The sequence below is a fragment of the Balaenoptera borealis genome, assembly GCF_965194805.1.
Source record: "Balaenoptera borealis genome assembly, chromosome: 19".
NCBI lineage: Eukaryota > Metazoa > Chordata > Mammalia > Artiodactyla > Balaenopteridae > Balaenoptera > Balaenoptera borealis.
In genome coordinates, this window is record NC_138878.1 from 30,149,848 (window position 1) to 30,176,914 (window position 27,067).

At 38.8% G+C, this 27,067-nt stretch overlaps 2 protein-coding genes across 8 annotated transcripts in view; one reads left to right on the forward strand and one right to left on the reverse strand.

Moving 5' to 3' along the window:
* Nucleotides 1-1,008: 1,008 nt before the first annotated feature.
* On the forward strand, nt 1,009-10,427 carry AKTIP (AKT interacting protein). 6 transcript variants are annotated; one of them, XM_082366685.1, is made up of 10 exons: nt 1,009-1,137; nt 3,639-3,752; nt 4,936-5,141; nt 7,352-7,416; nt 7,501-7,601; nt 8,119-8,207; nt 8,286-8,384; nt 8,477-8,584; nt 9,387-9,447; nt 9,619-10,427. In XM_082366685.1, exons 2-10 carry the CDS (start codon nt 3,711-3,713, stop codon nt 9,727-9,729), a joined length of 882 nt encoding a protein of 293 aa, XP_082222811.1. In that variant the 5' UTR covers nt 1,009-1,137; nt 3,639-3,710; the 3' UTR covers nt 9,730-10,427. The 6 variants fall into 6 exon arrangements, with proteins under 6 accessions (XP_082222811.1, XP_082222809.1, XP_082222813.1 ...); XM_082366683.1 differs by having other exon boundaries at nt 1,010-1,161; XM_082366687.1 differs by having other exon boundaries at nt 1,010-1,161; nt 9,622-10,427.
* The window catches only part of RBL2 (RB transcriptional corepressor like 2), a 54,263-nt gene continuing 31,899 nt past the window's right edge, over nt 4,704-27,067 (reverse strand). Inside the window, exons 17-23 of one of the 2 annotated variants that reach the window (XM_082366613.1) lie at nt 26,882-27,058; nt 22,389-22,460; nt 21,544-21,649; nt 20,364-20,569; nt 19,582-19,746; nt 11,782-11,953; nt 4,704-4,939 (exon numbers count right to left, since the gene is read on the reverse strand). In XM_082366613.1, coding sequence (XP_082222739.1) covers nt 11,783-11,953; nt 19,582-19,746; nt 20,364-20,569; nt 21,544-21,649; nt 22,389-22,460; nt 26,882-27,058 — 897 coding nt within the window. In that variant the 3' untranslated portion in view covers nt 4,704-4,939; nt 11,782. Of the gene's footprint in view, nt 4,940-10,261; nt 11,954-19,581; nt 19,747-20,363; nt 20,570-21,543; nt 21,650-22,388; nt 22,461-26,881; nt 27,059-27,067 lie in introns of those variants that run through there. The other variant, XM_082366612.1, reaches the window with a different exon arrangement.

The following is a 27,067-nucleotide window of genomic DNA, read 5'->3' on the forward strand; positions in this document are numbered from 1 at the left end:
AGGTCAGCATAGGGTGTGCCTTGTAAATCAGGCTAAATTTAGATTTTATTCAGTCTGAAACGGCTCCCGTGGAAGGTTTTTGAGCAGTAAGGAGTTAGATGTGGTAAAGGTGTTCCAGATCACCTTTGTTAGGTTAAAAAAAAAAAAAAAAAAAAAAATCAGAGGACCAGGAGCTACGTTACCATGAGAGGTTCTCAAACTTCAGTCCGTACCAGAATTACCAGAGGAACTTGTGACAAATGTGAATTCCTGGTACTCACCACCCCCCGGATTGGGATTCTATAGGTTGGGTCCGATACGTACACTTTTAAAAAAGCCCTCTGGCAGCGCTACTGCCAAGGGAGGAGTTGGGAGTTTAGCTCCCATCCTCTGCATCCCTTCGCTCCTCAATTCTTCGACACAGAAAATGGGCGTTTCTCAATGGGCGTTTTCTTCTGGCGTTTCTTACACCAGAACTTCTTCCAGGGTCTATCAACCTGACAGCGGCCCCAGCCCCTCCCACGTCGGGCGGCCCCGACGTGGCGGTCTCGGGCCCCGCAGCACCGCCAGGGACTGAGGACCGAGCAGGGGCGGGCACCAGGCGGTCAGGCGGCGACCGGGCTCCTCTCTCGGACTCCTGCCCCGAGCCCGGCCCCGCCCTGACTCGGGTTTGGAAAACCCGCAGCCATAGCCTGCCTGAACTGCAGCGGCGGCCACGCACAAACCTGTGGGCGGGTCTCCATGGTGACTGGCGGACGCTGTGACCAATTATGTACCGGCGTTTGTTTCCGCCCCATCCCTCCCCCGGGGCCGATACTTCCGTGACTGACAGTTCCCTCTGGACGCTGTTACGTAAGGGGAGGGTCAAGTGCGGCCTCACCCGAACCGAGCAGATTTGATTGGCAGGACCTAGCGCTGCCGCCCCAACGCCCCCGGAAGAACGTCCTTGACGGACAGGTATAGGAGCCACTCGGCGCCGCGAGGCTGGGCGGAAGCGTCCGGGCCCAAGGGAGGGAGGGCAGGGGGCGGAGCCGGAGTTTGGGAGCCGGGCTGGGCGGGGCGCGGAGTAGGCAGGGGCTGGGCTGGCTCTGCGGCCAGAGATGCTGAGGGGCCGCGACGGCGCTCTGCAGCCGGGAGCACTGCATTAAAAACACCGAGGTGGGGTGCGCTGCTAGGCCAGTGGTAGGTACGCGAGGGCTGTGGAGTCCTCAAACGCGGACCGCCAGCGTCCTCGGGGCCGGCATTTGTATGCCCTACCAGGGGCCCTCGACTCCGTAGAGACGGCGGCCGCACTGGGACACAGGGGCGGGGCTGGGCACCTGTCCGCGTTCGCAGGCACCTGCTGCGCCGGCCGCCGCGGGGCCCGGGGCCTGGCGCTGGGGGCTGCCTGGGAGCGGGGCCGGGCTGGCCTGAGGAAGGGAGGTGGGCCGGACCGGTTCGCTCCGTCCGGGGCCCGCCCTCCTCGGCCCCCTCCCCACGCCCGGCTCTGTCCCCGCTCCCAGGTTGAGGGGGGCGTCCGAGGCTCGCAGCCCCCCACCAGAGGGTCTCGCGGGCCCGGGCCGGCCTCGAGCTATCTGCGAGGTCGGGATTTGGCCCCTGCCTTGCATCATCCCGAGACAGGTTTGTCCAGATTCCCTGCGTGCGCGGAGATGGGTTTCCGCCCCGGGCGCGGGTGCCCGTCCCGGCTGTCCCCAGAGAGCCGGGGCCGAGGCTGTTTTCATCTTTTCCCTGGGCCCTGCTCCGTCGCCTCTTAACATGGAATTTAAGGCTGTTCGGGGTGATGTGCCTATTTAGGGACTATGGTACATAGGAGGTAAGCACCGCCCGTCTCTAAGTTTTGGCTCAGGACAGGTGCGGGTCATTCGTATAGGGCCGAGCTACGACTTCTCAGCTGTATGATATAAAGAGAGACAATCATGTGTTGTTTGTATGACCAGACCAGCAGAAATTCTAAAGTTGTTTCGGAACGAGTAGGACGTGCCTTGTGTTTTCTTCCATCTATGTCACTCCTGTTGGAAAAATGCTGTACTGTGCCTGGGTAAAGTAGATCGCTATTAAAGAGTGTAGTTACTCCTGAAAAGCGTGCTACAATTTCTCTAGGTGATTATGTCGTTGCTGGAAACAAAGGCAGCAGTAGACAATACCTCCTTCTTAAAGACAGGAGGAACTGGGGCTAAGTTTTATTTGATTCTTAAGGGCAAAGTCATAGAATCTTTACGTGTTAGAATTGGAAGGGACCTTACAGGTGACTGATCCACCCCAGTAAATTTACATGGTGGTGAGCACTGTATCCCAGGGGGACAGGATTCCCTGTTAAATCGGGTCTGTCCTAGATGATGGTTGGGTGCTGCACATTACTCTGGATCTGAAAACCAGTGTTGTTCTTATTTGCACCAAACAGGAACATATACACCCACACAGTTTTGATGTCCCAGCCATTTTGGCTTGTATCATAGTTACCTTTAAAGGCAGATTTGCAGAGAGCTCTCAGCAATAAGTTGCTACTTACTGGATGTAAGTCATCAGGCAGGTGGAAGAACCAGAATCCTCATTACTTGGATTTAATTATTGGGTGGCATTGTATCTTGGAAAGCAAGGCAGCAGTAATGGGCACGGGTAGGGTATGGGACCCACCTGTGTATGTCATAGGATCGGCAGAAAACAAATTTTTGCTGATTAGGGACATTTGGTACCTGCTTCTCTAATGATTTGCTTCTTACAAATTTTGTAAAATGTTGCTTAAATTTTTACCCTTTTCACCTTCAGCTTGTTGACTGGTGCAAGTAGGAATTTAGCAGAGCTCTGTTTTAAACATGACCAAGCCTGGGGGAAGTCACCAGAGCAAACAAATTACTGTTCTTACAGCTCCGCTTGCTGCTTTTCCTTTGCCTCTTCCTTTGTATTTTTAGTAAATGACCCACTGACTTTGTGACTTTTGAGACATGCTTTCTTATCCACTTCATGAAGCTTTGGTGGAGGATTTGTGTTTGTGAAAGGTCTCGTTTGCATTCCTCTGTTACATTTGTACATATTGCTTGGCAATTCCTTAAATGCGTAATCCTGCTGTTTCCACACTTGAAGCAGTTGGAAAAGGTCGTTTTTTGTTTGTTTTGTGGATGGTCCCGACAGGACCCAGTTCTCCCTCCCCCTCTTTCTCGTATGCTCTGCCTGCGGTTGCTAGTTTTGTTGGAGAGAATCATTCTGTACTTAAGACACTCTCGAATCAGCTCCCTTGGATCTTTAATTCCCATAACCCTGAGAACTGTGATAGACCTTTTGTGTCTGTGGGTACAGTGCATTCTGAACCTGGCTTTCCCAGTAGTTAAATGCCTAGATATTATGCTAGTAGCAGCTGTTGTAGTCCATATCTTTTGCACTTCTGGCACCAGAGCTGAACTGTGTCACTGAATATTCTGAATCCTGGCCAAGGACTTGGTACACAGATTCCTGTCGGCCTTTAAAGATGGGAAAGAAATTGGAGGGAGGGGGTGTAGAAGGAAACTATTTCTGAAGATTTTTCCCCCTAGGTTTTTATAACTACATGTTATATAACATTATACTGTATTTCTGCTTAGAGGTACAGATTTAGTTCTTAACTCTTTCAGAAGTCTTAACTGTTGGTGTTGGTCTGTTTCTCTGTTTTCCCATCTCATTTTAAGGTAAAGTGAATTCTGCGGACGGAAGAGTTTGATGACACAGACCACTGAGTTTCTTTGTTTGGAGTACACGTTATGAACCCTTTCTGGAGCATGTCTACAAGCTCTGTACGCAAAGTAGGTATAGTTGATAAATTTACTGAGGAAACCCATTTGTGTCAGAACAGAGGCCAAAATAATTCATACCAAGGTTGCCTATAATCTTAGCAAATTTACCTTGTTTTTCTAGTTTAGGTTTTACTTTTGGGAAACAGTTATTTGGTTGATTAAAGTCAGTTTCTGAGACCAAGATCACATCTCAAATAGAAATCATTCTAGTAATCAAAATTCTATTATTTTGACTTAGGTTACATTTACACATGATGAAATTTGTGACACTTTATTGTAGTAGTTTTTTGACAAACTGCAAGATTTCATGGTTAGAGAAGTGTTGGGCAAGACCAGTCCAATATGGTCAAGTCAGACTTGAGGGCACTGGTTTAAGTTTTCTATATAAAATATTTTTTTAAATAAAATACATTTTAGGGAAGCTTAAAATACACAAACAAAAAGAAAATGAATGTCACCCATAATTCCACGTGTAAGAGAACACCACTATTAATCTTTTTTTCTGTACACGATACTGTGTACGTTTTTAATACAGCTAATTAAGCAGGCTTTGACTGTACTTGAGCCAAGGAAATACCTATGAGATGGTAGTTTAGTCTCTGATTCATTTAGACCTCTGTCTTTGACTAAGAATGACAGTTTATGCTGATGATAGTACAAATGTGGAAACATGTCCATTAGGGACAAGATCAAAATCAGACCCATGCAAGTGAGAGAATAGCTTCATTCTTAGTTTCTAACCGAAGTGGTGACATCAGGTAGTGACTGATTTCAGTCCTCTACACTATTTATTTTGAGATGCTTAGCACCCGACTTTCTACAGCTAAATGCTAGGGGGCCTTTCTAGTCTTGTCTAATTGTGTAGTAACCCCTTGCCCTCTTTCTGGGGCCACCAGGAGAAACCATTTCTTTCTCCGTTTCAAGTAAATCCTGTAAATACTGGCCTTATTGTCTTTATAGGATGCAGCTGATGAATGAATTTTCCTGTGATTTAGTCTTGCTTCAGCTTTGTTCTGCTCTCTGTAATAGCCTGCCTGCTCAACAGACTTTCAGGTCATCTTGATCATGGTGCTAGAATGTCCTTGTAAAAGAGTAATTCCAGCTTTTCAGTTAAAGACTAAAGGACATCACATGTAGTCTTGTGATTTAAGAATCATCCTAACAACTGTTCTCACCACTTCATCTTGAATAGCGATCTGATGGTGAAGAAAAGACATTAACAGGGGATGTGAAAACCAGTCCTCCACGCACTGCTCCAAAGAAACAGCTGCCTTCTATTCCCAAAAATGCTTTGCCCATAACTAAGCCTTCATCTCCTGCCCCGGCAACACAGTCAGCAAATGGCACGCATGCTTCTTACGGACCTTTCTACCTGGAATACTCCCTTCTTGCGGAATTGTAAGTTCTGAAACTATCTGGTTAACTTTTGAATGACCCTTGAAGGTGAAGAATGAAACTTATTCTGAAGGACTCAGTAAACAGCAGCCATTTAATCTTAAAGCTCAAACCCATCCCCCTCCAGTATTAGCCTTAATGTATATAGGCTGGACTCTATTGCTAGTAATATAACCTTTCTTCACCAAGGCCTAAGTGGTGTTATATAAATATCCTCTTCTAAAAGTAATGATTCTTATTGAGAGCTTGGGTAAGTAAGATTTAAAGGCAAACGTGTGCTTTAATTTCCGTGTCTGTTTTGGAGAGCAAGAGGAGGGGGAAACAGATTTATTAAGCATCCAGGAACTTAATTTTGGTCTACCTTTATATGAGGTGAGGAATTCACCTCCTGAAGAGGTTGTTGTAGCGGGCGGGACAGTAGGAGGGTGGCGAGCTATCCTTTCTTGGGTCAGACCCAGCTGGAGGTTTGTGCTCCATTCTGGTGATCACCCTGTAAGAGGCATCTATCCTGACAGACTGAGGAGAGGGTCCCCAAAAGAGATGGTCGCAGGAGGAGATGGTCCCAGTAGGCGGAGGTCAGGAAGCCTGACCTTAGCAGTCAACAGTTGAAGGAACGGGAACCACTGACTTGGAGAAAACCTGGAAAGTACTTATTAAAGCTGTCTTCACCTGAAGGTCCGTCATTAGAAAGGAGATTTGACTTATTCTGTATGACCCCCAAGGGCAGAACTAGGCCATTATGGGGAAGTTTTAAAGATTTGGGCTCCATGTAAGTAAGAACTTGACTAGTCACAGAAGTCAAAAATTGGACTGAAGTTGCACATATCAGTAGAGTGTGAGGAGACGGGCACTTCTGCAGAGTCTAGTAGTGATGACACAGTGCTTGGCCCATCAGAGGGGCTCAAATAGTGATTGAGCGCAGATGGCATTTGATTTGATCATTTGTTATACGGGCAGAAAGTCTGGAGAATTAATTCTGAATTTCAGTCATGTAAAACTTCCTTTGTACATGAAGTTATTTTAAAAGCATCCTCCAGCCGTCCCTCACTGTGCTAATGTTGTAATGGTCAGAGGGTCTGAGGCCCCAGTGTAAATGGCGAGTGTGATTTGGTAGCACGGGTCCCTTTAGCTTTATGATGGAAGCCTGTGTTTGAGGCGAGGCAGTGAGTTGGACAGGCTTCTATTGTGGCATTAAATCTGCTGTCTGTATTAGGACACAAAATTGCCTTTTTGGCAAACCTCACTGTAGTAGATACATCTGCCAACCATGCTGCTGTTGACATGCTGAATTATAGTGAGTTAAAAATGGAATAACTACTTTAAAATGATTGAAGAGTAAGTGTGGTAGCAAATAGGTAATAAATAAAAAGTCAGCTGAGGTCCAATAAGCTGCTTCTCAGTAAAATTCAGGATTGGCAGGTTAGTGTGTTTTAAGACCCTCAGTCAACATTGTTCTTTTCAAGGTCTGGTCACAGTGTTACTTGTTTAGGCTCATAGCTCAGCTACAAAAGGAACAGAGCAGAATGGCTGTCAGGTGACCAGGTCCCAGAAGAGCCAGTGCAGCCTCTGTCTTCCCTTGTTTCAGCACCCACCGTTTCCCACGCCACGGCCCACAGAGTTCAAGTGTCTGAGTTTGGGGTAAATTCAGGAGCAGAGTACAGTGTGAGCGCCTCAGGCTGCCTGCCTTCTACCAAGAACACTGCCGCACCGACTGGTGTTCAAACTTAAAATGACCCCCAAATGAGGGTAATTCCGTGGAATTTTAATGTCTTAATTACCTAAAGTTGTACTTTAAAAAGGCTTTTAAATGTGTGTGGGTAAGATCTATTGTTCATGGTCACAAAAGCAATAATCGTACAGATACTCTCACTGATATAGAATTTGATATCCAGAATTACCTACAGGTTGGTTTCCAAGATGGTGTTTTGGGGAAGCTGATTTCTGGGTGGAAAACTTGATTGTGTATCCCTGTTTGGCTTTAATTTCTTAATCTGGGGCCCTGATTTGGCTGTGTTTCTCTGTAAGCATGTGTTATGAAACCAGTAAACAGGCAGCAGTCAGGGCCAGGTGAGAGATTGTGCTGACTCTGTATGGTTAGAGCATCAGCTGCCCTTCGGGGGACTATTCCTTCTTTCAAAAAATGAACGTGGGTGGTTTGGTCTGTATGTCATTTCCATCCATGCAATCTCACTATTCTGCTGCTTCTGTTTTAGTACCTTGGTTGTGAAGCAGAAGTTACCTGGTGTCTATGTGCAGCCATCTTACCGATCTGCATTAAGTAAGAAGGATTCGCTCTTTTTATAGCATATTTGGTTCCCCTGACACAAACTTAGCCCTTAACTGTTTTTATTTTTTCCTACAGTGTGGTTTGGAGTAATATTCATACGGCATGGACTTTATCAAGATGGTGTATTTAAGTTTACAGTTTACATCCCCGATAACTACCCAGATGGTGACTGTCCAGTAAGTTGGGGATGTAGTCTGGCTTCTTTTCTTTCTTGGACCCTCCTCACCCTCCTCACTGCAGGAGGAGGGTTTAAGGGGCTTTAAAGATTTCTTGGTTCTTTTCCTGGCCTAATACTTTTATGATTTCAGTTTCCCGAAATGTTTTGTCTACTCAGTAGTCTTTCAGGGGGATTTTTTTGCTTTGTTGCATCTTTTGCCATGCTAGCCTCTGCCTTCAGCTTTACTTGTTTCTCTGCTCAGGGTGTGCAAGTGAGGCTGGAAGCTGTAGTACAGCTCTCACTACGTGAATTGCGATTGTTATGCTGTGGTAGAGAAGAGCGACTTTTCCCCTGCTTCACTGCAAAATTTAGTTTCACAGGAAAATGGTGAAAGTAGTTAGGTGTCCCTCTTGAGGCAGCTCTTTGACTTTAAGCAACAAAACTGCCTTGTCCTGAAGCTTCTTTTACAACTTATCCGTGTGGGTTTAATATGCTCCATTGCTTCCATTAAAGGATGTGTCTCTCTTTCAATATAGCGCTTGGTGTTTGATATTCCCGTCTTTCACCCGCTAGTTGATCCCACCTCAGGTGAACTGGATGTGAAGAGAGCATTTGCAAAATGGAGGTTAGTAAATAAGAGTTTCGTGTGGTGACATAAGCCAGCAAGAGGAAGCCTCAGTAATCCTGCCGTATTTCCCTTTAGGCGGAACCATAATCATATTTGGCAAGTATTGATGTATGCAAGGAGAGTTTTCTACAAGATTGATACAGCAAGCCCCCTAAACCCAGAGGCTGCAGTACTGTATGTTACTTTGCTTTGTTATGTAAGATAAATTTGAAAAGATAGCAAAGTAGATTATGTTGGTAACCTTTTGATTTAAACTTTTAACACAGGTACGAAAAAGATATTCAGCTTTTTAAAAGTAAAGTGGTTGACAGTGTTAAGGTGTGCACTGCTCATTTGTTTGACCAACCTAAAATAGAAGACCCCTATGCAATTAGGTAAGTGGTACATTATCAAGGTAAACTGCACTTTGCCGTCATGTGCTCCTGTTTTCCAGGTGGCCTTAGCATGGGGATTTAAAAGGAAAGTGTATAATCTGTTAGCCTACAACCTTTCTAACTTGGTATCAACTTGATTTCTGCTTTCAACATGGACTGACACATTGTGCCAATAGCAAGCTATGTAATGACTTTGGTTTCCTAAGGATCCTTGTAATGTGCTCATTCAAATGTAGGGACTTTTCTTTCCAGTTGGAGCCCCTCTTAAACTCCCATACCCCAACCAACTTACAGATTTGGTGAAAGGAGGGAAACTGAACAGTGTGAGAGTGAGTAGTGTGAATGGTGGGTTCCTTGAGCATCGTGTTAGTTTATGCTGAGGAAGAGCGTCTGCAGGAGTACTGAAGACTGCAGCGACGGCGCTCCTGGGCAGCACTGGGGTTGCTGCGCGTAGTGCTAGTGGGCAAGAGCTTGGGCTCTGCAGTTAGACTGGGTGACGACTTTTGTACCCACTGGCTTTGGTGACCCAGAGAGATTACTTAATTTTACTGTGCCTCACTTTCTTCAAGTAATAGGACTTCAGGGGTGGTTGTGAGGCTTAAATGAGCTAACCCATGTAAAGTGCTAAGGGATAGTTATTGTGAGAAAATCATTTAGATAATGTCTAAAACTTACATATTGACAACTGATTAAAGATTGTTCCTTGTTAACTTTTGTTAGGGGAACTGGGTTAAAAATGTAAAAAAATGGATGTTAAACAAATTTAGTGAGCTATTTTTTTAATATTTTTCTCTTTCTGAAGCTTTTCTCCATGGAATCCTTCTGTACATGATGAAGCCAGAGAGAAGATGCTAACTCAGAAAGTAAGTAGATTACCAGTTTGGAAATCGTTAGCTCACTGTTTCCTTTCTAAAATGTCTTCACTGGAGACTACTCAGTATATACAAATAACTTTTGGGGAAACAAATTTGTACAGTGCTGAAATCCCCTCATCAGTCATTTTTTAATGTCTGTTTGTTTTTCATTGTGCCTAGAAGAAGCCTGAGGAACAGCACAATAAAAGTGTTCACGTTGCTGGCCTGTCATGGGTAAAACCTGGCTCAGTACAACCTTTCAGTAAAGAAGAGAAAACGGTAGCAACTTAAGAGCTGGTGAATCTGGTGCACCGTGCACTTTCCTGCTGGACTTGGGCTAGTAAAGCTGACCAATGGCAAAGGACTGCCTGCAGAGTAAAACGGTGTGAACAGTGACTGATGTCAGTGTTGTCCGTGTATGCTTAGGTTCTAACAAACAGCAAGTTCTGGAAACCTCTCTTTACGTAATGCGTTACTTCTGTCAGAAGTGTCTTTAGGGTGGTTATCTAGTTCAGTGCTCCAAATTCTTGGGGACCTGGAGGCATACGTACTTTTCTGAATATAATGCTAAAGGTAAGTTGCATTCATTTAAACTAATGAAGTAGGCAGAGTTCAGCACTATCTATCTATCTAATGATTTTTAAATCAGTGGTTTCAGGTGTACATATGTTAGGATATGGAGAGGAGATGCATAGAGAGAGCAGTTTCCATAGCTTATTAGCACTTTTAAGTGGAAGAGCATTTGAACCTCAGTCTTCAGCCTACTGTGTTACTGATATACAAACTGCTGTCAGTCACTGAGGTACATATTAGGTGAGTGAGAGGAAACCAGAACACTTGTTCATAGTTTTTTTTTTTTTTAAGCAAATTACTTATTGTATTTTTATGGCAGGAGGGAGAAAGAGTGTTAAAACGGTTTCTAATGAAGTCAGATATTTAAATGATGAATGACTAATGTGTTTCGTAGAGACAATAAACCAATAAATGATTGTTCTTTGTCATTTATGCAGGATATTAAATACCCTTTTCTCAATATAACTAAACAAAGATTAATTTATAAGTGCTTTATTGAAAAATACTTATTATTTTCATATAAAATTACAGTAGCAGTAAGTAATCTTGAGAGGTTTTATAAATATTTTTGCAGAACACTATTCTAATTGAACAGTGTAAGTAAGTTCCATATTTCTTTCAGAGCAATATGAAGTTACCTAGTAACTTTGTTTATACTGATTCAATTTACAATTGAATTTTCTCCCTAATAAGATTATTCATTCAACTTTAAAACTGCTGGAACAATAGTGATTAATAAAGGTATATATAGATAATTCAGTAGCTGTTAAATTAACATTTTCTAATTTGTATAAATGGTACTATGTACTAATAAAAACCTAATTCTCCAATCTATTTTTTAAACTTCCAGGAACACACCCAAAGATATTTAAAATATATCACCTTAATAAAGACACACGGCTTTTGGACAACTGCCTCCTTAAGGAAGAGGTCATAATTTTTCATAATAATCCTCTTAATTCAACTTGATTTAAAATCTTTACTTAGCCAGCTGATCCCTATCAACAAAAAAATGGAGAATTTAAAACACATGCCCAAAAGGTAGCTACTGGGGCTTTAACAATTTTAAAAAAGTACAAAAGCATCAAAGAAGATACTGAATTAAGTTCAGCCTAGAAGTTTTGTACTTAATAAAGTTCACATTGTAGAAAGTGCCATTGCAAATATACAGCAAAATCTGGGTTACAAAATCATGCTTTTTACAGCCCTAAAGTGCCACTTCTTATACAGGTTCACTCACACATTGCACATCAATCAAGCACTTGTCACACTGCACCACACCTAACGGGGAGAGGGAAGAATTACACAAAGGGAATGGGAGACTTGGACTAATAACCTAGGACCTTCAAATCTGGGCGCTCTACCTTGTTTTACCTTTTAGGAATGCAAAAATCTCACACTCCTACCAAGTGTTTTAGGACAAAATACCTATTTTTGCTTTTCATGAGGGCCAGGTAGGAATGAATTGAAATCCAGTTCCTCTGCTGGAACACGTTAACGGAGACCTCTTATACACACATTTGAGTATACTTTGTTCTCTGCAATTCTTGCAGTAGCTTTGCCAAAGAGTTAAAAAAAAAAATCCAAGTTTGGATTCTAAGCAGCCTTGATGGCAAGCACTGAAAGGTAGGGAAAAAGGCAGTTGGGATAAGTAAAAATATCCTAAGGATACTGGAAGGATTAAGGAAAAGAGCCCCATAATCTAGGATGCATTACATGATGCTGCTAAACAGAGTTTGTGAAAAGACAGTTTCAATACAACAGACTAACCTCAGTGGGAACCTCGGTCATTAGCTACATCTTGGAGACGGCGTAATAAGGCAGAATGATTTTCTGGGCAAATTCTTTTTGCAGGTGATTCACTTCCATCTTCCAGAAGAATCCCTCTCTTTTTGGTTGGCGTTTCTCCTGTCCGTATCATACTGTTAATTTCTCTCAGTCTCTGGGGGGTTGGGGGCGGGGGGGTTAAAAATAAATATAAAAACTTTAAAATTCTAACACACATAGTTCAGTGTTAAGTCAAAGAACCTCAAATAAGTTAAGCAGTTTATCATGAAGAGTTTGAACATCTTTATAAAGGAACGTACTACCAAATCTTATATCCTTCCCATTTCACTTCTCAGCTGGCTGACATTGATGACTATCTGGGATAGAGGCAGAGTATTTCTATTTTTAACAAGCTCCAGAGGTGATTTTGATGTAAGCTTTTCCACAATGTAAGAGTTCACAAATTTATGATTTTTTTTTTTTACAAAAGTTATAGAACATCACATTGTTATGCCACATTTAATCCGTTTCATACATTTCCATTTTCCTTTTTTAAAAAATAGCGTGACTTTACACAGTATTAGGCCCTTTTTCCCCCAGTCTAGTGTTACTCATTTTTTAACAGCCATGGAATTTCACAAGAGAAGCCTTAATTCCCTAAGGCATCCATCGTAGGTAATTTTTTAGTATGATCTAGAATTCTAGAATGTATTGATGTTAGTTATACGTCATCCTTGGGAGAACTGAGAAAATCCAGGCAAATTATTTTCTGCATCCTCTGGTTCACATGAAGAACTCGGATTCAGAAAAAACTTCGCCAGAGGGCTAGAGAGACTGGATTTATTTATAGGTGCCTTCAGCACTAAGTTTCTCCAAAGCCCCAAAAGTTAGCTATTGCACTATTTTCTGGTAGTTAAAAAAATTTTTTTTCATGTGCTGCTAATGTCAGTCCATGTTTCTTAGTGGAAAGCATACTGAGCAGATTTCATATGCATTTATTATAGGAAATTTCAAACATAAACGGGAAAGAAGTGTATAGTGAACCCTCACATGACCATCACCCTACTTCAACAATTTTGGCCAGTCTTGTTTGATCTATACCCCTCATTCCTTTCTCACCCCCCAGATTGTTTAAAACCAAATCCTAGCTATTTATTTTACTTTTATTTTGAAATAATAGGCTTTTCTGAGGTTTTAAATAAAACCACCAGTTTTTCATTATCAGTATATGCACCTTCTCAAATTTTAACCGTCTTAAGAAAGCTTTCCTCTGACTGACTCTTCTACTCTTTGCCTCCCTAAGTCTGTTCTGCACTTCCTATCTCTAGTCTCCCATTTACTTGAATATTCCTTAAATTGTTAATTGTATACACTAATTGTATAAATGTTATTTGTAAATAATGTGTATACATCATTATGTATATATTGTGCAGTGTAGAATTGTGTACCTTACTATGCATAACACATTAATATACATTAATGTAGAACATACATTTATATATTGTACATTAACATGTATAAATTTATGTACAGTACAGTGTTTTTATACACCATAATTTATACAATATGTACATGATAGTTTAAAAATGAATAAATTCTTATTCCCCCCCAAAATTCATACAGAATACACCTTCTTGTCCTCACCCCATCCCTAGGGACACCTACTGTTATCATTCATTCAGGCTACTGTGTAGCTTTCTGCTCTTTTTCTAGGAATGCACTCATTAGAAATATAATAATGTACATTAAGTGGGGTTTGAAAAAAATTAAAATGGTATATTTTATGTACTGTTCAGTTAGCATTATGTCTTAGGTCTTCTCATATCAGTATATATAGATCACACCTCTTTAACTGCTATATAGTATTCTGTGGTAATCTGTATCTTAGTTTAATCCCTTATTGATGTGTTGTTTCCTCCCAACTGTTCAGTACTATAAGCACTGTTACCATAACTTATTATCTAACAAGTTGCACCAATTAGCTGAAATTACCCCAGAAAGTGTCACTAATGATCAGGCAACTTACCTGATCTTGTGTGGTATTTGGTAATTCTTTTCTCATGGTAGTGTAAATGTTAGGATATCATAGGTTAATTCTAGATCCAAGATACTTCTTGCTTTGCAATATTCTTCCTTGATCTCAGCTATCACCTATTAAGTTGTGATGACAAATCTTTCTCCAACCAACAGTCTAATACTGCTATCATTTATTGGAGAAATTCCCAATTCTGTGCTAGAATTTTTTTTTTTGAAATATCCCCAGGTGGTGATAATATACAGGGAGGATTGAAAGCCACTGATCTGGACACTTAACTTTTTTGCACAAAATGTCTTTTTTTTTTTTTTTTTTTTTTTAAGTTTACACACAGTAAAATTCACCTGTTTGCTTAGTGTATCAGTAGTTTGTTCCTTTTTATTGCAAAGTAGTAGTCCATTATTTGAGTGTACCACAGGTTTGTTTATCCCTTAACCAGTTGAAGAACATTTGGGTTTTCCACTTTTTGGCAATTAGGAATAAAGTCATTATAAACACTCATGTACATGTTTTTGTAGGAACCTAAGTTTCATTCCACTTGGGTAAATACCTGGAAGTGAGATTGCTAGTTATATGGTGAAGATATGTTTACCTTTAAAAGAAACTACCAAACTGTTTTCCAGGTATAATGGCTATGTTATACCATTTTGCATTCTTACTAACAATATATAAAAGTTCTAACTGCTCCACATCATTGCCACTGATTTGTTATTCTCATTTTTTTTAGATTTTAGCCATTCTAGTAGGCACATAATGGGTGAAGTGTATTCAAATCTTTTGCCCACTTTTGAATTTGGTTGTTTTCCTATTGAATTCTGATAATCCTTTATATATTGTAGACACAAGTCCTTTATCAGATATGAGATACGTACAGTTTTCTCCCAGTGTGACTTGTTTTTTCTTTTAAAGAGCAGAACTTCTTAATTTTGATGAAATCCAATTTATCAATCTTTTATGGATTGTACTTTACGATGTTGCATCTCATGTTCACAAATATTTTCTCCTATGGTTTCTCCTAGAAGTTTCAGTTTTAGGTTTTACCTTTAGGTCTATGGACCATTCTGAGTTAATTTTTTTGTATGGTACAGAGTATAGGCACAAGTTTACTATTATTATTCTTGTTTATGGATATCCAATTGTTTCAGCAGCATCTGTTGAAAAGGCTGTCCTTTCTCCACTAAATTGCTTTTGCACCTTTGTTGAAAATCAGATGGCCATATATGTGTGTTCCATTTCTGGATTCTATTCTGTTCTATTAATCTGTATGTCTTCTGTAATCTGTAATCTGGTACTTGCACCAGTACCACATTGTCTTAATTACTGTAGCTTTACAGTAAGTCTTGAAATCAGAGTGTGAGTTTTCCAACTTTTTCAAAATTGTTTTAATCTAGTTTCCTTTGCATCTTCATATAAATGTTGGAACCAGTTTGTTAATTTATACAAACAGTTCTCCTGGGATTTTGACAGGAATTGGGGTGAGTTTATACATTAAGTGGGAGAAAACTGACATCTTGATATAGTTTTCCAATTCTTGAACATATTTCTGTCCATTTCTCAGTCTTTAATTTCCCTCACCAAGGTTCTACAGTTTTCAGGGTATGAATCTTGAACATCTTTTGTCAGACTTATCTCTAAGTATTTAATTTTTTAAAGCTATTTACATTGTTTTAAAAAATTTTTACTTACGATTACTTGTTGCTAGTATATAGAAATACACTTGGTTTTTGTATATTAATCATGTAACCTTGCTAATCTTATTAGTTCCAGCAACTTTTTGTACATTTAGTCATTTTTCTGTGTAGAAAATTATGTAAATAGAGACAGTTTTATTTCATCCTTCTCCGTTTGCATGCCATCTTTAAGTTGCTTTATTGTATATGCTAGGACCTACAGTTTTAATGTTGAATAGGAGTGGTGAAAGCAGATATCCTTGCCTTATTCTTTTTTTTTTAATAGAGTTATTTATTTATTTATTTTTGGCTGCGTTGGGTCTTTGTTGCTGCACGCGGGCTTTCTCTAGTCGTGGTGAGAGGGGGCTACTCTTTGTTGCAGTGCACGGGCTTCTCATTGCGGTGGCTTCTCTTGTTGCAGAGCACGGGCTCTTAGGCGTGCGGGCTTTAGCAGCTGTGGCTCGCGGGCTCTAAACCGCAGGCTCAGTAGTTGTGGCGCACGGGCTTAGTTGCTCCACGGCATGTGGGATCTTCCCGGACCAGGGCTCAAACCCGTATCCCCTGCATTGGCAGGTGGATTCTTAACCACTGTGCCACCAGGGAAGCCCCCCCTTGCCTTATTCTTGATTTTCGAGGGAGGGCATTCAATCTTTCAGCATTAAGTATGAGGTTAGCTGTAGAGTTTTTTTTGTATACATTCTTCATCAGGTTGAGGAAGTTCCCTCTGAGTTTTTATCATGAATGAATGTTGGATTTTGTCAAATGTTTTTTCTTCAACTACTGAGATGCTATATCTTTACTTTTAGAGGGTTTGTATAGAATTGGCTTTATTTCTTCCTTAAATATTTGGTAGAATTTACCAGTGAAGCCATCTGGGCCTATAGTTTTTAAACTATAGATTCAGTTTGTTTAATAGATATAATTCTACTGAGACTACTTCTTCTTGAGTGTATTTTGGAAATTTTGACTTTCAAGGAATTTGTCCATTTCATCTGCATTATCGCATTTATTGGCAGAAAGTTTTTTATCCTTCATTATACTTTTAATGTCTGTAGGACTGGTACTGAATCTCTCATTTCTGGTATTGGTAATGTGTCATTTCTTTTTCTTTCCCAATTAATCTGCACAGAGATGTATCAATTTTTAAAATCTACACAAAACTCCTAGCTTTTAATGACCTTAATTTTCTTTATTTTTCAGCTATTTCATTGATTCCTGCTTTTTCTAGTTGCCTAAGGGTGAAATCTTAGGTCACTAATTTGAGTCTTCCTTTCTAATATTTAGTGCTATAAATTTCCCTCTTAGCACTGCTTTCATGGCATCTCACAAATTTTGATATGTTGTTTTCATTTTCATTTGGTTCAAAATATTTTCCAATTTCTCTTTTATTTCTTCTTTAACTCTTAGAGATTATGCAGTTTAGGTTCCAAAAATTTGGGGGTCTTCCTGATATCTTTCTGTTATTGATTTCTGATTTAATTATCTTGTGGTCAGAGAAAATACATTATTTAAATCCTTTAAAATTTACTGAGACTTGTTTTATGGTCCACAGTGGGTCTATCTTGGTAAATGTTACATGTGAACTTGATGCTGTTGGAGTATTCTATTAATGTCAGTTAGTCAGTTTGGTTGATAATGTTTACATCTTGAATATCCTTACTGATTTTTCTTTGTCTACTTGTTCTAGCAATTACCTTGAAATCTCTTGACTGTAAATGATTTTTTTCTATTTAAGACTGTATGTCCTCTCTATAATTAGGAAATGACCTTCTCTATCGTTGATAACATTCTCTGCTCTGAAATCTGCTTTCAGATACCAATATTAATGATATTAATGTAGTCACTCCAGCTTTCTTTTGATTAGTGTTAGCAGAGTTTAACTTTGTCCATCCTTTTTCTTTTTAAAAACAGCTGTATTGTGATATAATTTACATACCATATAATTCAACCTTTTGAAGTATACAAATCCGTAGCTTTTAGTGTGTTCCCAGAGCTGTGCAACCATCACCACATTGAATTTTAGGACTCTTTCATCATCTCAGAAAGAAACTTGATCCATTAGCTGAAACCCTCCATTCCCTTCAGGGGATCACTAGTCTACTTTCTGCTTCTATAAATTTGCCCATTCTGGACATTTCATAGAAACTGAAGTACAGTATTTGTCCTTTTGTGACTGGCTTCTTTCACTTAACAATGTTTTCAAGGTCCATCCTAGTTGTAGCATGTATCAGAACTTCCTTTTTATTGGAGTAATATTCCCTTGTATGGATATAGATTTATCTGTTCATCAGTTAATGGGGCATTTGGGTTATCATCCTTTTCCTTTAAACTATTTCTGTCTGTATTTAAAGTGGGTTACTTATAAGCAGTAAAACAGTTAGGTCTTCCTTTTTTGTCCAGTCTTACAATTTCTGCATTTTAATTGGCATATTTAGACCATTTATATTTAGTTGCTATTTGTTTGCTATCTTCTTCTTTTGGCCTTTTGAATTGAATATTCTTACTCCAATTCATTTTTTCCATTTAACTTTTTAATCCATTTGGATTTATTTGGTATAGGATGAAAATCTGCTAATAGAGGAGCATCAGAGCCGTTTCCACCAACTAAAATTGCCTTTCAGGTCTACTGCAGATTTATATTTCCAGCTTTCACAATTCCACTGGGTTATCATTGGAATTAGATTAAACCTATGTAATGGTTGGAGGAAACTGTATCTTTTTAATATTTGGTCTTCCTCTTGAAAAACATTAGTATATCTTCATTTATTCCAGTTTTTAAAAAATCTCTTATTCAAGTTAAATAAGTTTTCTACACAGGATCAATTTATTCCAAGGCATGTGATACTTTGTTACTATTGTAGAAAATATAATGGAAAAACTTTTCCTAATAGATTTTTGCTGCTATCATTTTTACTTGTTTCCCCCAACTTTTTTTTTCCCCCAAAAGATTTCAAGCCTACAGAAAAGTTAGAATAGTTCACTGAACACGCATTTATCTATCGTTAACATTTTACCACATTTGTTCTCTATATAATTTTCTTTTTAGCTGAACCATTTGAAAGTAAGTTGTTGACACTGGGTCATTTCATCTCTGAATACTTTAAAAACATATTCTCCTATATAATCTAGTACCATCATCAATACCAAAGACATTTAACAGAAATTTAAAGATAAACATTAATGTTAAAGTCAATATTCAATTTTCCCACTTGTCCCCCAAATGTCCTTTATAGCTGTGCTTTTCTATGCAGGATCCAATCAAAGATCATCGTGCCTTGCATTTGGTTGTCATGTCTCTTTAGTCTCCTTTACTCTAGATCAGTACTCTCCCTACCTATCCATCATCTATCTCTTCATGATATTGGCACTTTTTTGAGAGTCTAGGCCATGTGTTATATATGTGTTTTTCCTAAGCAATCTTTATAAATACAAATGTCACTTAAGGACCTTTAAGATGCAGGTGCACTCCTTAACATAGCATATGATTCCTAGGGATCTAGGCTTACTGCCTCAAGAACTTTGTTTCTCTTCCCTTATCTGCTTCATCCTGGATGCCCTTCCTTCCACCCCTCAGCCATCTGCTAACTTTTCATCCATTAAGGCTTCACTCAAGCTTCCCTCCCCATTGCAGACTGAGGCAGATGCTACCACTTAAATCTGTGCTAATGTGACACTGTCCAAGTGTCCAAAATGCCCATTTCTCCCCTTAGACTAAGAATCCAGAGGACAGAGACACTTCCTCTCCCAGAAGGAGGCACTTAGTAAATCAGTTAAGGGATCCAAATTTTCCTTCCCTAACAAATTTGGAATTTTAAAGTTTTACAAATGGAATAAAAAAATAAAATTCCAGATTTATAGCGGAATATTCAAACGTACAAATAGGAAAAGGGAGGAATGAAAATCCAGATCCCTTACCCTATTTCCAGCTCTAAAGTTCTCCCCCAAAACCCTTGTTGTTTGCTGCTTTGGGACTTACTGGTCACTCTTCCTTGACAGATCCCATCATTCGTGTGAGTACTGAGGGTTTCCCAACAACCCTGTTTCTAGAATCCTAAGCATTTTGGGGTTAGTAAAGGACAAGATTTACATTAGGCTCACCTTTGAAGGACTGTTGCTGAAGTAGTAGAAAATCTTTTCTCGAGGAGAAAGCATTGCTTCATTTTTATGCGGGGATATGTACACAGGATGATTTTGAGACAACTGTATTCGGCGAGGAGAGCCTGTTCTTACAAACGGATAGGGAGAGAGTGGAGGAGCGTCCATCTGTTTAACAAAAAAAATTTCTAAGAAAGGTAAACGAAATTTCTAACCAGGTGCTTTTTTTTGAAAATGGTTATTTTTATTGAAAGAGTGAAGAGGTATAATAAACCAGTAGCTTTATGAATGGTAGATAGTGATGTATTAGCGGCAAAAATTAAACCTAAAGAAAACCATACAAATAGCAAACATCTAAGTGCTTTCTTTGTGCCAGTCACTGTTTTAAGCATTTTAAATACATGATGTCATTCAATCCTCACAACAGCCCTATGGGACTACTACTTCTAGTCCCATTTTATATATGAGGAAACAAGGTACAGAGGGAGTTAAATAACTTGCAGGGTCACCACAACTGGTAAGTTTTGGATAATTTGAACCTATGCAATCTGTCTCATATTACTATACTTTGTAGGGAATCCAAATATCATCTTATTCTTGTTTAATGCTTCACAACAGTAGAAATTATGTTGGTTAAGCACATTATTTCTGTTAGAGACTTCCTTAGTCTTACTTAACAAAAAGAATTATTTGTAAAACTAGTTTACACAGAAGCAGCTCAAACATAAGTGATTCCTCATTCCTCACAAGTGAAAAAAGTGTGAAATAATCCTCATCAAACTTACTGCATTTGCCTGTGAGTACTTCATGGCAAATGTTTTAATTTGTTTTATGTAGATGTTGTTGTAGAACTGAATAAGGTCTCCCCTCTCCTCCTCTTCCACATCACTGTTGGCACCTGTGAGACGAGTAGGTGTAGGAGGGGCACTGCTAGGCTGTGGAACTGGCAAGGTGCTGCTTGACCTCATGACAGGACTGGAGTCTCTACTGGCTATAACCGGTGGAACAAAAAGTGTTAAACAGGAAGACTGCTACTGCAGATTGCTTTTAAAAAGAAAATTCAGTTAAGATAAGGGTGAACGGCTACCTGCTCTACTTACTGAATAGCAGCAAATGGGCACTCATTCTTCATACCAAGGAGCAAAGCACAGATAAGATATTAGATACTAACTTTAGGGCTTCCCTGGTGACGCAGTGGTTAAGAATCCGCCTGCCAATGCAGGGGACATGGGTTCGAGCCCTGGTCCAGGAAGATCCCACATGCCACGGAGCAACTAAGCCCGTGCGCCACAACTACTGAGCCTGCGCTCTAGATCCCGCAAGCCATAACTATTGAGCCCACGCACCACAACTACTGAAGCCCGCATGCCTAGAGCCCGTGCTCCGCAACAAGAGAAGCCACCGCAATGAGAAGCCCATGTACCGCAACGAAGTGTAGCCCCAGCTCACGGCAACTAGAGAAAGCCCACGCGCAGCAACGAAGACCCAGCACAGCCAAAAAGAAATTAAGTAATTAATTAAAAAAAAATACTAACTGTACTACCTTGCTATTAATGTAGCAAGGGCTTACTGAGTAGTTTTAATTTACACCAAGCTTTCTAGGACCTGAGCCCTGCATTAAGTGGTATAAACCAACAATTCAAGATGGTGTTTCCATAGCATGGTTTCTGTTGACATGCCACATTTTTCTCAAAGTCAAGTCAACAAATGCCTGCCTTCTCCATCCTTCGCTAATCCCTCTAGAGAAAAATGTTATGCACAGTGTGCCTCAAAGCCATGGGATAAAGGACAAACAGCTCTGTGACTAAATTTAGAATTTGGTTTATTGTCCAACAAATCTTTTGCCAATAAAATATTTTCATAGTTTCTACAACAGTAATTTAATTTACTAATCCTTAGTCCTAGGCCTAAAAAATAAAAGAAGCTCTTAATTTCATTTTATAAGTTCATAAAGATCCCACTTACTTCTGTCTTTGTTTAGTTCTGTTGGAGAATTCTGATGGCTTCTGCTATCACTGCTGCCAGAATTTCTTCTTTTCCTTTTCCCTTTTATCAAAACACTTCTATATACCTTTAGACAGGTCATGAGAAGGGAACAGAAACGAGTTATTTATTGAGCACATCCTGGACTATGTGACTTTGACATGTTATTTAATTCTCACAACTCCATATAGTAATAGTTTTCCTACTCAGGGGAGGTTAATAAATGCAGTCAAGGTTACATATATATTAAATAACATACAGGATTTACATCAGGGCCTATCAGGCTTCAACTTCCAAGTACTGCCTACAGTACTACAGAGCAGTAATAATATCCAATTGTAAAATCAAGTCATTCTAAGTCAAATATCAATACAAAGATCTCACATACCTACCTACCTCTTGAAACAAATGAATAGCATTTAAGGTAAAATGAGTTTTAAAATTTCACTTAATGCTGTTTTGGTTAAATGTACAGCATTATGTTTCCTAAACCAGACTGAATTCAAGGTGACACAGAATCCAAACAGCTTCCTAATTTACATCTATCTTGTGATTATCTGAATTAAAAAGGAATCAATTATTTCACATCATTACCTTTTGGCGAAAAGAGAACTTAAACTAATCAAGATGTGTAGCTGTCTGTTAATCAAGATGTGTTGCTGTCTGTCAATAATTAAATAAGATTAAAATAAAGACTTCTCTTAAAGTAGAATCTTAGTTTTTTATCCTGGAGAAAAGGCCACAGGATCAACTGTAGTTAACTTTTTTGTATGCCTCAAAGACTTTGATCTTTATCTTCAACCATGAGAGAAAATGTAGTAAGTTACCTGGCTCCGGGCCTGTGGCTGAGTCCTATAGCAACGCATAATATTCTGGAAGGACTTGTCTTCTTTTGTGACCTGGCAAAGAATAAGAGTACTCTGAGAGAGAATTTGACTTCCAGCATAATACTATGAGATGGTCCGTGAACCTGCTTCCCAGTGACACTGGTGAAAATTATATTAAAAAACAATCATTTAAAGCCTCTGGAAATGGCCCTAAAAGGCATATAACAAATGAAGAAATATATATTCAAGAAAATCTACTAAAATTCAGTAACAACAGAGGGAATAAATGGTATTTGAGCCAAGACCTAGAATAAAAAATTATAGTAACAAAAAATTCATCAGAGGAATGAAAGACTAGATTTGAACTGGCAAAAAACATTTAGCAAACCTGAAGATGGAGTTGTGCAATCCAAAGAACAGAGAAAAAAAAAAGAATTAGGAAAAATGAACAGAGCTTCAGAGAAATGTGGCACACCAAGAGAGTGTGGGAGTGCCAGAAGGAGGGGAGGGAGAGAAGCTGAAAGAAATGTTCAAAGACCTAAAGGCTGAAACATTCCCAAATTTATTTTAAAAACAATCTACATATCCACGAATTTTAACAAATTCCAAGTAGGACAAATGCAAAGAGCTCCATACCAAGACATATAGTAAAAAAGCTGAATGCCAAAGAAAGGGAGAATATCTTGGAAGCATCAAGAGAAAAGCAACTTTTTGCTTACTAGGAAACTCTGATAAAGTAACAGAAAACTTCTCATTAGAAACTATGGAGGCTATGAGACGATGGACAAAGTAAAAACTAAGAATCCAGTATCCAACAAAGTTATCTTTCATAAATGAAAGTGAAATAAATACAATCTCACATAAACATTAAGAAAGAAAATATGCTGCTAGCAGAACCATCTTACATGAAAATACGAAGGAAAGTTCTTCATACTAAAAGTAAGTGACCCCAGGACTTCCCTGGTGGTGCAGTGGTTAAGAATCCACCTGCCAATGCAGGGGACACGGGTTCAAGCCCTGGTCTGGAAAGATTCCACATGCTGCGGAGCAACTAAGCCCATGCACCACAACTACTGAGCCCACGCGCCTAGAGCCTGTGCTCCACAACAAGAGAAGCCACCGCAGTGAGAAGCCCGTGCACTGCAATGAAAAGCAGTCCCCGCTCGCCGCAACTAGAGAAAGCCCACGCGCGGCAACGAAGACCCAACACAGCGAAATAAATAGATTAAATAAATTAAATTAAATTAAATTAAAAAATAGAAGTTAAGTGACCCCACACAGTAATTCAAATACACGTGAAAAAACAAAGAGCAATGGTAAAGATAGTTATGTAACTGGAAAGACAGTATAAAATGCATATTTCTTCTCTTAACTGATTTTTTAAAAATTGTATAAAACAACATACATACATGAAGAAACGTGATATATATATTTGCCAAAAACAGCACAAAGGAGGAGATTAGGGGGAAAGCTATTCTAGGCTAAGGAAATGACTCCAGATGACAACTCAAATCCCCAGGAACCAAGAGAGAAATAAGGTAAATAAGTAAATGGTAAATAAGGTTAATATGATAAAAGCTATAAATAAATACTTGCACTCCTTTCTTCTCTCAGCCCCTTTAAAAGTCATAAAAATATTAAATAATAACAATGTGTTTTTGAATTTATAACATTTATGGATAAATATGTATAACAATACTACCACAATATAACAAAAAAGAAACAGTTACATAGAAGTAACACTTCTATATCTCACTGGAATTCAGTTAGTATAAATTTGAAGCTGGTTTTCATAAGTAAAGATGTATATGTGGGGGTTGGAGGAAGTGGGGAGATGCTGATTGAAGGGTACAGATTTCCAGTTATAAGATGAATAAATTTGGGGGAACTAATTTGCAGCATGATGACTATAGTTAACAAACTGAATTGTATACTTGAGAGTTGCTAAGAGAGTTGATCTTAAATATTCTTACTACCAAGAAAAAGTAGCTGGGTGGTAATCATAATGCAATATATACGTGTATCAAATCATCACACTGTACATTTTATACTTATACAATGTGATATGTCAACTATATATCAATAAAGATGGGGCAAAAAAAGGGGGGAGATAGAGCAAAAAAAAAAAAAAGTATATGGTAAGCCCCAAAGAAACCACTAAGAAAAAAAAAGTTAAAAAGTCATCACTGAAATTAAAATGCCATGAATGCACGTGAAAATGAAAGCAGTAAAGGAGGAAGAGAGTATCTGAAAGACATGAGACATATGTAAAAAACAAAAAGGAAAATGACAAATGTAAATCCAGCTACAACAATAATGTTAAATATGAATAGATTAAACAACAAAATCAAAGGCAGAAATTGTCAGACTAGATAAAAAAAGAGATCCAACTATACTCCGTATATGAGACACACTTTACATTAAAACAAACAGATATGAAAGAAAATGATGGAAAGAAGGTATATCATGCAAACAGCAACCCTAAGAAAGCTGGGTGGCTATACAAATATCACACTACAAAACAGACTTTAAACAAAAAATAAAAGTTACTAGAGATAAAAAGGGACATTTCATAATGATGAAGGGTCAATCCATCAGACAGGTACAACAATTAAAAACACACATGCACCTAATAACAGAGTACCAAAATATATGAAGTAAAAACTGACAGAAATGAAGGGAGAAATAGGCAATTCAATAATAATATCTAGAGAGTTCAATACCCCACTTTCAATAATGGACGGATACTAGATAGAAGATCAACAAAGAAACAGAAGACTTTAACACTATAAAAAACACTAAAAAACCTTACAGACATCTATAGAACACTCCACCCAACAACAGAATATACATTCTTCTCAAGTGCACATTGAACATTCTCCATTTTTGCTAGGCTACGAAACTTCAATAAATTTGAAAGGATTGAAGTGATTAATACAAAGTGTGTTTTTTGACCACAATGGATTGAAACTAGAAATCATTAACAGAAATTTGGGAAACTCACAAATATGTTGAAATTAACACACCTAGATAACCAGTAAGTCAAATCAAAAGAGAAATTAGAAAACACTTTGAGATGAATGAAAATGAAGACACAACATACCATAACTTATGAGATGCAGCTAAAGCAGTGCTTAGAGGGAAATTTATAGCTCTTAAATGCCGATAGTAAAAAAGAAGAAAGATTAATTACCTAACCATTCATCTTAAGACACTGAAAAAAGAAGAGCAAAAACTAAGCCTAGGGAATTCCCTGGCAGTCCAGGGGTTAGGACTCGGCGCTTTCACTGACAAGGGCCTGAGTTCGATCCCTGATCAGGGAACTAAGATCCCACCAGCCGTGTGGCACAGCCAGGAAAAACAAAACAAAGCAAAACAAAAAAAACCAAAACTAAGCCTAAAGCAAGCAAAAAGAAGGGAATAATAAAGATTAGAGCATATAATAATAAATGAAACCAAAATCTCGATCTTTGACAAAATCAACAAAATTGATAAACCTTCAGCAACACTGACCAAGATAAAAAGAGAGATTGTTAAATTACTACTGACAAAGAATAAAAAGGACTAAAAGGAATATTATGAACAACTGTGTGCCAACAAATTAGAAAGCCCAGAGGAAACAGACAAATTCCTAGGAAGACATACACTACCAAAACTGATTCTAGAAGAAACAGACAATCTGAATAGACTCATAACAAGAAAAAGAATCATCCATCAATAAACTACCCATAAAGAAAAGCATAGGTCCCAAACGTTCACTGATCAGAAAGTGAAATATGGTTAAGATAGCAATATTCCCCAAATTGATCTACAGATTCAACATAATCTCTATCTGAACTCCACCTGACTTTTTTGTGACAGGAAGTCAGAATTGACAAATTCATAAAGAATTCCAAGGGATTTAGACTAGCCAAACAAACCTTGAAAAAGAAGAAAAAAGTTACCAATTTTAAAACTTGAAACGTTTGTTTTAAAATGGGTAATGTTATGGGAGTTTCGCCTCAATAAATTATTTTTAAAAACAAAGTCAGATAATAAAAAGTGTTGATGAGAATGTGGAGAAATAAAGACCTTCATATACTATCAGTGGAAATTTAAAACGGTGCAATGACTCAAATAGTTAAACACAGAGTTTACCCTATGACCCAGCAATCCACTCCAAGGTATATACAGAAGCAAAATGAAAAGATGTCCACGTAGAAATTTGTATACAAATATTCATAGCAGCGTTATTTATAATAGCCCCAAAGCAGAAATAATCTAAATGTCCATTACTGATGAATGGTAAACAAAATATCATATATTCATACAATGGAATATCATATTCCAAAACTGACTGTGGTAATTGTCACACATATCTATGAATGTACTAAAATCCACTGAGCTGTGCATTTTAAATGAGTGAATTTTATCTCAATAAAGCTGTTAAAAGTGTTCTGAGAGTAAGGAAGTAGCATCTTTACTTTTTCCTTTAAATTCCTAATGGTACTCACCTTTGCCATCACATAAATGGCACACATTAACAACTGGTCCAGATGTCTGTCCATCATAAGTTCAGGACACTGAATTATGGAGAATTCAAAGCAGGTCCAGATTTTTTTCCTCAGTTCATCTGAAATATCCAATTTAGCACAAAGGTCCCGAAGACGGACACCTGCTAAGTGATAAACCTAGTAGAT

What these genes read in the sequence shown, in the direction of transcription:
- AKTIP (XM_082366685.1), top strand. Translation starts at nt 3,711, where the DNA reads ATGAACCCTTTCTGGAGCATGTCTACAAGCTCTGTACGCAAA. An exon ending in CTACAAGCTCTGTACGCAAA is followed by an intron (nt 3,753 to 4,935) that starts GTAGGTATAGTT and finishes CATCTTGAATAG; the next exon opens with CGATCTGATGGTGAAGAAAA. An exon ending in TACTCCCTTCTTGCGGAATT is followed by an intron (nt 5,142 to 7,351) that starts GTAAGTTCTGAA and finishes CTTCTGTTTTAG; the next exon opens with TACCTTGGTTGTGAAGCAGA.